Source organism: Pygoscelis adeliae, unplaced genomic scaffold, assembly GCF_000699105.1.
Source record: "Pygoscelis adeliae isolate BGI_AS28 unplaced genomic scaffold, ASM69910v1 Scaffold269, whole genome shotgun sequence".
NCBI lineage: Eukaryota > Metazoa > Chordata > Aves > Sphenisciformes > Spheniscidae > Pygoscelis > Pygoscelis adeliae.
In genome coordinates, this window is record NW_008825610.1 from 2,417,388 (window position 1) to 2,432,580 (window position 15,193).

Genomic DNA, 15,193 nt, shown 5'->3' on the forward strand with positions numbered 1-15,193 from the left:
TTTAAACTAAAGGGGGGTAGATTTGGACTAGATCTAAGGAAGAAATGTTTTACGCTGAGGGTGGTGAAGCACTGGCCCAGGTTGCCCAGAGAGGTGGTGGATGCCCCATCCCTGGAAGCATTCCAGGTCAGGTTGGAGGGGGCTCTGAGCAACCTGATCTAGTTGAAGATGTCCCTGCCCAGGGCAGGGGGGTTGGACTAGGTGACCTTTAGAAGTCCCTTCCAACCCAAACTATTCTATGATTCTGTGCTGAACACTTTAGTATCTACGTATTTGAAGTTCAGTAATTTGGGCATTACAATGTTAAAATTATAGAAAAATAACTCTAGAATAAGACTATCTGTTCTTTTGCCATAGCAAAAGTTGTTGTCTGGTAGTTGCTTGCTTATACTTCATAATCTAGGGGAAGACAAACTCCCAGTTCATTCGTCTATGTAGGTATCTGTCTTATCAATGTAAGTATTTGAGCTGCTTTTGAACTCTACACAACTCATTGATAGCCTGTAATGAGAGCTCACAGATTATGTGTTTTGTGAGAAATTACCGCTTGTTATCTGTTTTTAAGTTTCTAATAATCCAGGGTGTTCCCTCAATTTATAAAATATTGCAAGAATTCTCACTGGACTTTATGCTGTTAGGTAAATGCAATACATACACCTTATTTCTTAGCATTTCCTTTTTCTCCCCTCCATGACCTTAAATATCATCTGAATTTGGTCAAATTGTGTATAACTGCGTTTCATGTAGTATGGTTGCACTTACTTGCATACCGGACACCTCCAAGTTCCTCTTTCACAGTTCAGTTGCAAGTAAGATTCCAGATCAAAGCACTAGGTATCAGAAAGAAACAAAGAAGGGGAAGAAAAAAAAAAAGAAAAAAAAAAGAGGAAATCAAGGGAAAATACTGTATTAACTGAATCAGTTGGACAAAAGTAAAACTGCCATGAAAAAAAGCCTACTAGCACTAAAAACTAAACAAATAGCTTGCTTTCTCCCTCTACGTTAAACATATATCTATATATTAGTTAATTATTTAGGTTGATAAACACAAAGAAATCCCATTTCATTAGGCTCTCTCATATGGTAACCAAGCTAAAGGTACTGTAACAACACATGGCTGAGGGAATACTGCCAGGCCACTGGCATCTACTCACTTGCACATGCTTGCAATCATGACCCCTTGCTGGGAGCTGAATCCGCCGGAATGTGATCGGACACTTCAGAGACACTTTAATAGCAGTTTGCTCTACTCCATCTTCGCCATTTAGTGTCGCGTTGCCAGAGGAAGCTGCTACGCTACTGAAGTTCCTCTTTACTGTTTAGGAAAAAGGTATGTGTGTGTGTGAGAAAACACAAGCGTACTGTAAATTCTAACGTAGAAATCTGAAAGACCAACACTTCAACCTTTAAGGGCCAATTTAATGGACAATTTATCCACATAGGTGTATTCTGTGTAATTTAGAACATTCTCCTGAACAGACAAACCATCACACACATGCATATCAGCTATACCCTCAATCAAATAAAGTGCCATACAAGCACTTAAAAGCAGCCCTAAATAAATAATCTTTCTACATGGGGCTTGTTGGTAAGTTAAAAACAAATATAGGGGAAAAGCCAGAGAAATTCTCCTGGAATGGGAGAGTCCTCGCTGCGAACTAAGCTTGTGTCCTTGGTACTTTGTTACCCCCACCCAAATAGCCCTCAACATTTGAGGATACCAAGTATTTAATCTACGCACAGGATGTTCTGGAAATTCCTGACAAGTACAGCTTAAGGTTTTCAATAAGCAAGTAAATCTTGCATAGAAAAAGCTTATCACAACTGAACATAGGCATTCTGGAAAGTCATCACCCACACAAAATGAAAACTCACTCTTAGTGATACAATGTTCTGCTGGGAGGAGGCGTTTCTTTAGTAGACCTTGAAGTACGGAGCGAACTGATGGCCGGTGTACTAACTGCAACACGAACAAGTGTGACTGAAAGAAAACGCATTTTGTTACCAAGAGAACCAAACACGCACGGTAAATACACTGCTGAACAGAGCTGCATTCTTCCCTTGGACACGCGGCTTCCCTAAGAGCCTGATGCTTAAATACGAAAGCTGGTTCTGCTCTGCTGCGCACATGCGCTCCCTTAGGGATATTCTGCACGCCGCGCCGTGGGTTGTTCTGTGCTCCAGAAGCATAACGTACACAAGGGCTTTTAAAAAAACGCAAAGATTTTTCTGCGTTTTCTCCCTCCTTAATATTCAGAATACATAGGGTTGACGTATTCATCTCTGACATAGGGGTTTATTTTTAAAACCCTGGACTCTTTGACACAGTCTAGCCTACCTGCCTGCCCTCAGACTACATTGGAAGTTGCAAAACCAATTTGCTACTGATGTGTCCGGAATCAACTGAATCTTCTTTCCCACCACAGAACTCGTTGTGGATTCACAGGATGCTGCCCCCGCTCTTAGCCACCAGATAAATGACATTATGCAGAGAAACATCAGTGTGAAGTAAAGCAAAACAGGTGGGTGGCTTCTTGTCAAAGTGCCTTACACTGCGACCTTGGGAGAGGTAGCAGCTTGCCTTCTTGTCAGTGACAACAGAACAGTCAAAAGCTCAGACTGTATGTGTGCAACAGTCTGCATTAAAAATACAGTACTCATCCCCAAGAGTAACTAAACCATGGAAAAGGAGAAAGGGGAAAGTTGCATGGTCTAGACTGCATCATGGAATAGGAGTTTTTCATCTGAAAAGCTACTTGGAAAGTCATCACCACCACCAATGATTATGGTGTTGACGTTGTCATGTCAACCCAAACACAGTTTAATACCCTAAGTAAATGAAATTAGTACCAGACAACAGTCTACATCACAATAATTTAGTTATGCATTAATGTCCTTTAGCCACCTTGTTACACAGGCACACGCTAAATAGGCAGGAGATCAAACTCCCTTCCTCCCCTAGACCACAAGCCTTTCCAGAGACATCGAAAGGACATCACTACATTCTGCAATAATTCAGCAGCAAAAATTTCCATATTAGCACTCAGACTGTGTCAACACCATCAAACAAGCACCTCACCAGAAAAATGCATGGAAAAAAATGAGAGTAAGGCTTTCAGCTAAGGCAACATTTGCAAACTGTACTGAATAGCAAACTCAGCATCAGCAGCTGCAGCCGTGAGCTCAGCGTACTTACACAACAACATGCTGTGACTGTAATTTGAATCGTGTTTCTTCCTGGCTGGCAGACGTGCTTTAGGTGCAGAGGTTTATGAGATGTCTTGTTGTCGCCACGTTCGATGGTAAGTGGGGTTGCATTAACGCTGACCTGGACTGAAGCTGGCCAGTTTGTGTTCATTTGTCTGTCTTCATGGTGATAGCACTTGAACTGTAATTCCAAGTCAGACCTGTACAACAACCAATAAATCTTCCTTTAACTTTGCTTTCACATTGCAGAGGGAGGTCGTTTTGATGCTAGGAACGCTTTACCAGTCAGATTATTTTTCTAGAATTATTGCCAGTAAAGAATATAACATACTTTCTTCATAAAAGCCCTTAACAGAAGCGAGTCACGATGAATTAACGATGCAAGCATGCCACAAAGTTGTTGTTAATATTTTACACTTATAAAGGACTTTCCAAGGGAAGATCTCAAACCACTCTGCAAAACTAGATCATGATCCTGCAGAAAGAAAAACGTTAACGTCAGGTAGGTCCTTCCTGTGTGTTAAGAACAAGAAAGTGATACGCTGCAGTGGGTTGTGCTGGAAGACTGTGGATTCTTCACTACTTCAGAGCACTTAAAAAAGCATTTGAATGAACGCTTGTCAGACAAAATACAGGTAACAGCTAATCCTGCCTTGGAACAGGTACATCAACTAAGATAAAATGACCCCTCTATCTCACCCCCTGTGTCTCTGCGATTCCAAATTAACACAGCTGTGGATTAAATCTACCCAATCTAGACCTTCTTTCAGAGCATGAATTCCTCCCACCTCTCCAATAACAACTTCCACACACTATTTAGCTCCTCAAAAATTAGTTTTATGACACCTCCAAAAAAGGAAGAGGCTGAGATTAAGTTAATCACAAATTAAGTGGGTAGAGACTTTGACTTCAGTCTCATACACGGATGTTAACCTTGTGTTAGGAATGAGTAATTTGAAGAATTTAAAAGAACATGAAGAACTGAACCGAAATGTCAGGATTCTGCTGTTCATGACAGCAAAAGACAGCTGAACGTTTATCTTTTATGCTTGAAAACCTAGGTGCTCGTTTCGTCATCTTGCCTGAAGGAAGGTATCTGTGTAAGATCCACGAGGAACAGCTCATTCAGGAGATCATCACCTTAACTGCCATTTTCCTTATCCAAAACCAGAGATTTCAATTCTGACTTAACATTGTCTTTTCTGGATTTTGAAACATCAAGATTTAGCACTGGATAAAAACGTGTTTTTTTTAAAAACAAAAGGTATAGAATACAAATTACCTGACCTTTCAACATAATCCATCTCTATTAAGCCTTTACAGGCTTCTTTTCGATATTTTATTAACAATTATTTTGAAAGCTCGCTCTGCAAGATCCACTGGAGATTCTCGCCTCACGAGAACACACCGCAGTCACCCAAAGCCAGAGGGAAGCACAACTTGGTACCTCCGATACAAAAACCAAGCAGATTAAGCGTGTTCCTGAGGACTCTGCGCAGGCCTGCAAAATCACAGAGCAGTGACAGAGCTCAGGAGACCCTCATGTTCTTAGCACGCCGTGTCTCCGCTGTGGGACGCTATTAATAACTGAGCAGTGCTAAGACTGAACCAGCTTCAAGGAGACATTTTCCCTGCCTTCAACCTTTCTTTCTCGTAACCATGAAAAGTTCCCAGTGGGGAGAAAAACAGTTGCATTGCTATTCATTATGTGTGTACACGTGAGAGGTTTTGCCGAATATTTTAACTGGCAGACAAATATTAAGAATTGGCTCAATTCCACCATTCTCTATAAAACTGAAATGCATCCACACATGTGACTAATTCATTCTTCTGGAATCCATCCAGCCCCGAGTTAAATGTGAAATGACTTCATTACAGCACCATCCGTTCCCCCCACTATTAACAAGCTTTTCAAAACAGCAGACCTGAGCACAGTTTACCTATGAGTCTTCATTAAAATAAGTTTAAATAAAGGCTATGTGTTTGGTGAGCTAAGGAAGAAAGAAGGAAAGAACAGATATTAAGAAACAGCCTCATGCCTCAGTGCAGCACTATAAATCTACTGAATGAGCCAGCACAATCCCCAGTAGTGATTACTTATTAATAAGAACCGGCAAATAACTGCCAAAACTCCCTCTGCTGCGAGTACTCCACGATAATGAAATGCAAGTAAGCAATAACTGACCTCAAAGTTAGGTGTTAATTATTGGATGTGGTCTGCCTGCAATCTCCCTCCCTTCCAACCCCCAGGCTACCTCAGGGTAGGGGGGCACCGTGGCAGCAAGGACTCCTGCATCCCGCATCAAGCCTCAGCTTCAGAGGCAGAGTCCGTCCCTGAGGCGGGGAACTGAGCGCACCTCTCAGCCCACCTCACGCCCTCCACACCGTGAAAATAGAAGTCTCAAGTGGATTCCAGTTAGCGGGAAGAAGATCCTCACAGGGAAAAAAGCCGAAGCTACAAATTATCACTCCCATTAAGGTCAAGGGGTATGTGGTCCAGGCTCAGGAAGAAACTGAAAGCAAGGCAGGCGTAACGGAAAATGTGCTTAAGATGCTGCATTTTACCACCTCAGCTGCTACACCTGTGAAACAACCTCCATACAAGATCCTGAGCAACTAACCAGCCTCCACAGTGCACAGAGACAGGCTCAAACAATGTAATCGGCAGCGGGGATAAACACAGAGATGCTTTCTGAGAAAAACAGAACAAGGAGACAAAATTATTCCATGGTATTTGAAAATATATAAATAAAAAAAATGAAGGCTCTGATTGTCATGCGATCTAAAGCCCTTCCATGAGCATGGTAGAATCAGGACATAACCTGGAATCACTTATGCAGATCTACATGAAATGCAGGAAAGTACCACCTAGGAAAACTACTCCTCTGTGCTAGAAAGTAGTACTTGCTGTAAGTGAAAACCAGAAGCCTTTGTACGTGGAAAGCTACGTTCTGATATTTCTGACCACGGAGTCATAGAAGAGGGGGAATTTAGGAAGTTAGTTTCTAAAGTTTGGAGGATTTAAGCACTTGTCTTTGCAAATGATTTTACCAAGCCTCTAAACAAGGTCCTTCATTAGCGTGTCATTTTTCATTGTCAGATACTCTGCACCATTTAAGCATCAGCTGTAACAGCCCTGCACATTTACTCCTGCAACTAACATTTCACAGGCCACAAAACACCCAGGACTTCAGAGTTTCCCAAATGGAAGTTTGTACTGGTGTTGGTCGTGCAGGTCCCACACCCGTTCCACCCAGAGCAGAGAGGATGGGACAGTTGCAGTCATTTTTCAAACACTGCATGCCGTATGCTATCAGCAAGGAGAAGCAACACAGATCAGGAAGCATTTTAGAAGGTGTTGTCTCTGGGAAGTGACAGGTGAGAGTGTCGGTGAGTTTAAAGGGCTTTTTTCCTATCTAGGCCACAATTTTACAAGTGAAATTCATGGGAAACCTAAATGAAGTTCATCTGGCCTGCCACTCCTCCATCACTGGGCGCAAGACTTCCTCGCAGCAAGGCTGAGCTTACCTCCACATCAGCGTCTGATGAACAGTTGGCCGTAAGTGAAAGACATGGTTACTGACTGCCAGGTTGTGTTCCAGCCGGAAGGGCTCCAGTACAACACCATCTCTCACGGGAAACGTCAGACGCAGCTCATCGTTGTGGTTGGCTGGGATCGAAGAGGGAGAGAAAGCGTGAACTTTCCCTTTAGCATCTGCAGTGCAACAATAATGTGTATATTTATACAGAATAGTAACAAATGGCATAGTGATCTGCTACTGGGTCTAACTTAGCAGGTTCACACACACACAGAGAAGAAAATCACTGGTATTCAATTACTATCTGATCTCATAAAACGAGGTTTTGTGGTAACTTACAGCTAATCTATGAAGTTCAAATGTCTTTAAATGCTGTGTTCTTGCCCAAATAATACTGCAGGCCACCTTCTTCTACTTCATTTTTCAGCTATCCCAAACTCCAAACACCAGTTGCAAAGTGCTAATGCAGCAGCAGTTACTTTACGGAAAACATAAAGGTTCTCCCAGTTCCCTAGTGAATGATATCTCCTGTTGTTCATCAATCACTTCAAAACCTCAAATATCTTGTGCTAGTGTACAGCCAGAGAGATCTTGTTATTCTTGCCCTGTTCCTAGCCAAATGCAGCTGTGGCGTTGAGTGGCTTTGAAAGGAACATTTATCAATTTTTGGCATACTACTGAAAATTCTTAAGCAGCCTGTACGGATCACAATAGAGACACCACTATAAATATTCACATTTCACACTATTCTGCAGCGATGTTCAATGAATGGCTTTGCCCTTGAACAAAACAGACCGCAATGAAAGTTCATACAATAAACAAGCCTACCAAGCACACATAACGCAACCCAAGATCAAGTGTTTTATCCTCAGGAAGCGTATCAAAGGAATACTTCAGGAGTAAAATCCTTACAGGTTTAACCTGGAAGAACTTTTCTGATTCTCTATTTTAGGAGGGGATAGCCATCTTTCTGTTTCCTGTCCACTGGCTCTAGTGAGCCTGCACCGTGCATGTCACCTATCACAGCTTAGCAATCCGAGCCTCTCCCTGAGCAGCAATCAGAGCTAGTTTCCAGACTCTGAAATGTATGTGGCAGAGAACAGAGGGACAATAAATGACTGTGGGGGCATTCTATTTGCTACTCACTTGGAGGTGGTGGTAAAGCATTGATATTTGGTTTAATGTCAGGTGGGAATGGTGGTTTGACATCCTGGTTAGGTGACAGGTACGGAGGAATATTGCTCCCTGGAGTCATAGGTGGCGTGGGGTTTCCTGGAACAGGTGAATGAGGGTAATTTGCCACAGGTACAGGCCTTGATGGCTAGAAAATAAACAACATCACATTGTTACTGCAGTCTGAAAAGAAGAAGAATAAGCCTTGTGAACTGTACTGCTATCGAACACCAAAGACTACAAACAAGGTAGAGAGGCCCCTCTGTCTCCGGAAGGACAAGAAACCACAGGGCATCCCATGAGGCCTTCGGGGAAGAGGCAGACTAGGAGAGCAAAGCAGGAACTGAAACCAGCAGACCAGCCAGCTTAATTCAGGCAATGACCAGATACAAGCAAAGCTGCCAAGAGGCTTATGGCGCTCCTCTGAATGCTCTTTCCAAAACCAACTAGCCATTCACTTCAGTTTTTCCATACCACCCCAACCCACCCAGCCCTTTGTATCTCTTTGGCTTCCTCCCAAAATAGCCCCAGTGCACAAAAGCCTGCATGAAAAACAAAATCCTAAGACACACAATTAGAACGTCTGTGTCCCTTTTACTTCCATCTATCCTTTCTTCCACCCCTGTCCAACTCATCTACTTGGAGTGAAAGCTCTGGGGGTCAGGGGATGTCTTTTATTCCGTGTACCTACAATTTGATTCTGTTCTTATTTTGCTGCTGAGTAAGACAAACTAAGACAAAAAGGATAGTTAAGTATAAATAGTAGCTATACTATTAAAACACCATTGGTTTTGTTTCTTGTAGTTAAGGGGATGGCTGCAGTTAACAGAATAAACCAGTAATGATGATGCAAAGGAAGCTGACATTAAACAAAACTGCAGTTGCATGGCACTCTCTTGTAATAGCTCGTGTACCATAAGCACATAAACATGAGAGTGTCAGAAGATGAAAATCTTTACAGACAGCCAAAGTATCAGGACTTCAAATCTGATTCTCTATCTAAGTGCTGCGCTGCTAGTCTAAGATACTCTGAAGTACTTGAGAGCTGCATTCTGGAATCCTAAGCATTTACATTTCCAACCATCTTTGCTTTTTTCTTGAACACATACAGTTACTATCTCCACAATCACTACAATCCAAAGGTTCAGGTCCTGTCTGTGGCAAGCTGGAATTTTTCCCCTAGCCAGGATAACCTCCCTTAACAAGGTCTCTTGTTTTCTAACTGCTTCCAGAACGGTCGATATTTGAATGCAAAATAGGGGATGCATTGGAAAGACCACAGATTCCATGTTAGAACTATCCTGTAAACAAGAAACTTAAACCCCATCTAAAATAAACACATGTAAAATGTATTAAAAAAATCTGTCACTTAAAAACTTCACAGAGATCTGCTGCTGTTATTTTAGCATAAGTGACTGCACTGGCATTACAGTAGTTGAGGATCTGTCTCCTCCTCGTGTTCTTCCTCGCAGCGTACTGCAAAAGCTGCCAGGATGCAACAGGCATTCCTCTGGGTACCACAGTGGACAGCTTGGTTGCACGTAGAACAGATGCTCTATAGTAAAGGGGTTTGGGTTTTTTTCCCCTCTTTTTTCAGTGGTGTTTTCTGTGTGAATCACACCAGAACAATTCTAGTTCAAGACCAATGTGCGCCTTAAGATTCTTTCAGCCTACATTCAAAATCAGAATGTAGTCCAGAGACTTCAACAGCTAATGCTTTAAGAGCAGGTCAGACCATCGATGGTCCTCCCCATTTTTATACGCACTGGAGTACCTGTGTGCAAAAAATGGCTTTTGTGCACACTTCAAAGGCATCAATCCTCAGCAGGCCCTCAGTACAAACTCAGTTTGGATAATACTAAGTGCTCGGGATGTATCCATAGAACAGGCTTTAGGCAACATTTTAACAATTCTAATTCTTGCCCAAAACAAGCAACACAGAGGGAAAAGAAGGAGAAAAGGGGAGGGAGAGGTCGGAGGAAGTCACGCAAACTTCAGTTCAAAGATGAATTCTACAGCTGGAACAGCTTTTATGTTTGGGCTGGCTTAATCCAACAGTGACCACTGTAGGTCTGAAACTGGGATGCTGCAATGTGGAACTTGTTTATTACAAATTTCCAAAGTTGTACTCTTGCAGAGTGCCATGAATAGGTGAAAATATTACACCTGAATCCCATTAGGTACTACTTTTTACATGCTCTATTTAAAGCGAAACCAACATTTTCCTATAAAAGCCTCTAATGAGCTGCAGTAACATTCAACTTTCTTTACGAACTGCTCTGAAGTTACAACGCAACTTGGCTGATTGACTTGATTCTGCGATATCCAAAACATTAGTAAAAAACGCTGTGCTCTTTTCTCTCTTTCCTTTAACTACGTAAAAGCAGTAGCTATGAAGTCATTAATGTGACTTCATTCATAAACGCCTACCAGAACGCAACAAGATCATCTAAAAATTCTTACCTTGTAATACTGCCCCATGTTGACCGTTGGAGGAGGGTACTGCCCTGTGTTTTGCTGGCTTGGCATCCTCTGTCCAGGATAGTTGGGAGACGTAAGGGGTCTTGGAGGGTTGGGAGTGGGGTACTGACCAGGCTGATTTGGAAACTGGCTATTTGGTCCATACTGCTGGTTTCCATAATTCGGCTATTTCATGACAGAGATGAAAGAAGACAAAGATCCGTTTCATGCAAGCAGCTGTCTTGAACTGATTATTAGCATACATTCAATAGTGGAATCAAAAAAACAAAAAAACCCTCCAGGTGAATACTCCTCAACTTAGTGCCACTCATGCCTAAACCAGGGCCCTGATGGCTGGAGGTTAATACTCAGAAGTATAGAAGTCCTGCAAACCAAAGTGGGATAAGAATAACCATGTTCCTTAACACACTCATACACTCAGCCTTGCAGCGCTGTCAAAGGGCACCGTGTTTGAAGAAACCAGAATTACAACCAGATGCAACGTTCAGAAAATCTCTGTGTTTTCGCAAGCGCTACCAGCCCCATCCCTGGGGCTCCTTCTCCAGATGGAGAATAAAAGCACAAAAGAAAAAGTAACGTTAAAAAAAATAATCCTGGACTGGGCAGAGAATAGAAGCTGTGTTGTCCATGTCTGTCTTCTCAACACAACTGCTATGCCAGCCCTGTGCTAGAGTGTTTACCAATACCCTAACAACTAAACAGAAGCTATTACTAGTTATAAACACCTTGCTAGTGCTAGCTAGTACTGCGCTGCAGTTTTGGAATCAAAGTCATGAAAACTGGAACTTAAAAGGTAATAAAACGTTAATTTGAAAAATTAACTGATTAATAAGAAGTTTCCATAAATGAAGCTTCCAAAAACCGACAAGCAAATAGCATCTATGGGATCTGCAGAATTCCAGACCAGCGAGCATGTAACATTTAAGGCACTGTTCAGTATTGACTTCTTGGGAACACAATCATATTCACTTACAATGAAAAACCTGCTTCTGAAGCAGCAAAAAGGGATTTACAGTCTCCCTTAAAATATGAAATCTGAAGATAAAAATTATCTGAACAAGCCACATTCTGTGCTTTCTTAACTTACTTGTAGAGTAAGTGGCAGTATTTATGGGGTGAAAAGCCTTCCCAGAGATGCAACTCCTACAAAAGCACATAATTTCTTTTATTTCTGTTTTTTTTTTAATTTAAAAAAAAACAAACAACTTTTTTTTATTTTAAAAAAAAGTTTGCGGATCAGGAAAGAAATGTAGCTCAATAATAAATGTTTGCTGTATTTTCTGCATTGCTGTATGTTTGCTATTTTCTACCATTTTTATAGTCAGGGCAATATCATAATATTCAAAGCTCTACACCTGGAGTTATAGCTGTTGCAGGAAATTATCTCTGTAGCTAGTAACTGGTGGCTAGATTTGTAAAGACATTTAGGTGCATATAGATGCTGAGAGAGAGTTGGTGAGATTCTCAAAAGCATCTACTGCCCGATTCACACCAATTTGAATAGTAAAATGCATCGCTGCTTTTTAAAGATCCAAAAGCTTGTCTGTCTACATCTTTGGTTGTCTGAATTTCTTTAAAATTTTGACCCTAGATGTTTTGCCCAAGGTCATAATACAAGTCAGTGGCAACGTGATTTTGCCTACAAAGCCACTCAGATCTCATATAACAGCATGGGAACTTAGACAGAAATACCGCACTCCAAATAAACTTGTATTAGATAAATGCTGACACAGAGGGATTTGAGTTCAACATGATTTATATTCATCTCAGTGCCTATGAAAATCGAGCCTCAAGGAGTTTGGAAAGCAATTGGTCTTTAAAATAAATGTTACTACTATTGGTGTTTATACAACATATGCCCTGTATTTCTTTAGAACAATAAAACCATCTAAGAAAATGCAGATCACATATGTATTGGGCTCAAATGAATTATTTCACCCTCAACATCTCTTTCAAGTTGTCACGTTAAATAAATCCACTCCTGTGAAGGAAGTCTGCTTACGGTCTATGAATTCACCATCTAGCATGAGAATCTCAAAGTGACATTTTGAGGGCTCAGCCAGTTTTGGACCTTTCTTGGTTTTAATGACTGTCATCTTGACTAACGTAGCAAGGGCCAACCTGAATACGTTAGAAGCTAAAAAGGAAGAGCTGCTGCCCCTCGTATTTTAATGGCAGTATTCCTACCAAGGCTGGAACAAAGGTGTACCTATCATACAGGGATGCACACCACACATTACCCAGCATGTTGCAACTTTCAGTCAAAATAATAGTGTACGCAAAATATAATTTCTTTGATTACCTCTCCTGGGTACGGTCTCTTTATGCCCTGTATAGGCAAAGACTGGGGGCGTGGGCCTGGGTAGGCTTGCTGAGGCATCCTCTGCCCATGGGTGCTGAAGGGACTCATTCCAGGAGGCCGAGGCTGGTTCATGCCCATGGGTGGCCCACTCATACTGGAAGGCGTCATTCCTACTCCCATGCTTGCTGGGTTCATGTTGCCTGGCATAGAAGCAGGGCCACGAGGACCAGGCTGGTTCATAAACTGGTTGTTGTAAGCCTGAGTTGGACCCATCTGGAAAGAGGAACAAACCTTCAACGGAAGAAGAAGAAAAAAAAAAAAGAATAAAATGCGACATGCATTTAAAATGGGAGGAGGGAGCTGAACATGCTTTTGGGGGAGGGAAGAAGGGGAGGATTTATGTCGCATTTTCCTTCAATGTTCTCCAACGTGTGATGGGCGGTGATGTTATTTATAATAAAAATTCAATTGGAATTGTAGAAGGCATAAGACAGAAAGACAGATATAAGATGAACAATTAAATCGTTTAAATTGGCTAGTCTATTACTGCAAGGTATCAGGTTAGAAGTTGGCTGTGTAAATACAGCACAACACTACAATTTCTAAGACATTGTGCTTCTTTACATGGGCCCATATACTTCAAAACTCAGAGAGGTAAAAAAAGCTAAGGAGGGAAAAACCTGAATTGATCAAACCCTTGTTTATTTTAAGAAAAAATTATTACACGAAGTCATGACATGCTGGAGGCATTTCACCAGAAATGCATGTCTCGCATAGCTGTTCTCCTAGACAACGTTATTAAAAAGCAAATCTCTTTTCTACTATTGTTTCCTTGTTTGAAGGGAAAAAAAACAACCAACCAACTGTAGTTAGCAAAATAAACAATTTGTACCAAGTGGTACAAAACCCATTCCAAGATTCTGGAACATTTCACTAGGTACTCAAATTTAGAGGTTCATAGGGCTGGCAAAGGCAGCAATAATAGACCACGTCAGATGTAACCGTAACTTTGGGTAATATCAAATTTTTTTAAGGGCAATCTCCAAACTACAAGATACGCTTAGGCAAGATTTATTGGGAAAAACACGGGAGACCGACTCATACCTACATACACACATTCCAGCCGCTTCTCATAAGCATTCATAACCATGCTCATGCAAAAAAAAAAAAAAAAAAAAAAAAGGATTAGGCACCCTCATAAACAGGGGAGTGAGAAGGACAGCCCAATTCCCTGTAATGGTCCGGATCAGGCAGGTATGAAGACATAAGGGTTACTCTCTTACCGGTCCATACTGGTTCATGTCCTTATTCTGGGTTTCCTGAAGGGCTGCCACAGTAGCTGTAGCTGTAGCTGTCGCTGTAGCAGCTGCAGCCGCAACTGCAGCAGCGGCGGCAGCTGCAGCTGGCTGGGTGAAATCAGCTGGCGGCCTCGTGTGGGGGGGGATCCCCATTCCTGCCGGAGTATTTGGGCCTCCAGGGTAACTAACAGGGAAGAAAAAAAAAGAGAGAGAGAGAGAGAGACAGAGGGGAAGAGAATTAAGACATGCTTGGTGGATTTTGTTTTGAATGTTGGTGTGATCCTCATCTGGAACTGTTCCAAGACCACATATCAATGCCTAATGAAAGCCAGCAGGATGGGGAATTAGGTGTGTACATGAGATACAAGCGTTGTTCAGGTGCAACAGTCATAGGGCTGCCGCCTGGATTGCAAGGCACCGCTGTCAGTTGTTTCCGGGGCAGTGAACTGCTTTGCAGCTCTGTAGCTTACTGGGAAGCTGAACTGAAATCCTGAAAGTTAATGCATGCTCCATTTCCCAACAGTGTAGGGGCAGACTGCACAGCAGCACGAACAGAGAGCTTCCTCCAACTACAGCGCGTTCACCTGCCCCAGTGGTGAATTATGCCAAGTGTTCCTGACGTTGTGAAAGCATTCCTCCCTGAACCTCAGCAGAAAGGCCAGGAGAGACCCAATGCAATCAGCTCTATTGGATCCCACACAACGTATTTTGCCATTCCTACCCGGCTCGCCTATTGATCATAAGATAAATTAAGCTAAACCGTGCCTTTCCCACTCCAAGACATCAACTATCTTTACAAATATGGGCCAGTATACTGTGCCCATTTTAGAGATGTTAATACAAAGCTAAAGAAACTTTCTGACTTGCTCAAGGTCACCAGTAGATCAGTGGCAGAGATGAAAGGAGAGAGAAGTTTCTGGAGTCTCAGGCATATATTCTTCACACTAGACTGACTATGCTAACAACCTTTTCAGCGGGCTTTGCAGAGGGACCATAAATAGTGGTTTCAGTTAAGTGCACTTACCACCCTTGTTTACAAAGCATAGACACAGAAAGTCAAAATGTAACAAAACCCAGGCTGTTAAGTTTTGCCTTATTTCACTAATGCAGCATTTACTTCCCCAAAATAAATACACAGCTTGACCATCTCTCTTAACAAACATCTTCACCCCCAATTTTTTTCCAATTCCTGC

At 42.0% G+C, this 15,193-nt stretch overlaps 1 protein-coding gene across 1 annotated transcript in view; it reads right to left on the reverse strand.

Moving 5' to 3' along the window:
- Nucleotides 1-15,193, reverse strand: part of ZMIZ1 (zinc finger, MIZ-type containing 1) — a 55,065-nt gene that overhangs the window by 20,733 nt on the left and 19,139 nt on the right. The window contains exons 4-12 of the mRNA XM_009332694.1: nucleotides 13,986-14,184; nucleotides 12,703-12,975; nucleotides 10,383-10,565; nucleotides 7,893-8,067; nucleotides 6,736-6,877; nucleotides 3,197-3,407; nucleotides 1,876-1,981; nucleotides 1,155-1,315; nucleotides 763-830 (exon numbers count right to left, since the gene is read on the reverse strand). Coding sequence (XP_009330969.1) covers nucleotides 763-830; nucleotides 1,155-1,315; nucleotides 1,876-1,981; nucleotides 3,197-3,407; nucleotides 6,736-6,877; nucleotides 7,893-8,067; nucleotides 10,383-10,565; nucleotides 12,703-12,975; nucleotides 13,986-14,184 — 1,518 coding nt within the window. The remainder of the gene's footprint in view (nucleotides 1-762; nucleotides 831-1,154; nucleotides 1,316-1,875; nucleotides 1,982-3,196; nucleotides 3,408-6,735; nucleotides 6,878-7,892; nucleotides 8,068-10,382; nucleotides 10,566-12,702; nucleotides 12,976-13,985; nucleotides 14,185-15,193) is intronic.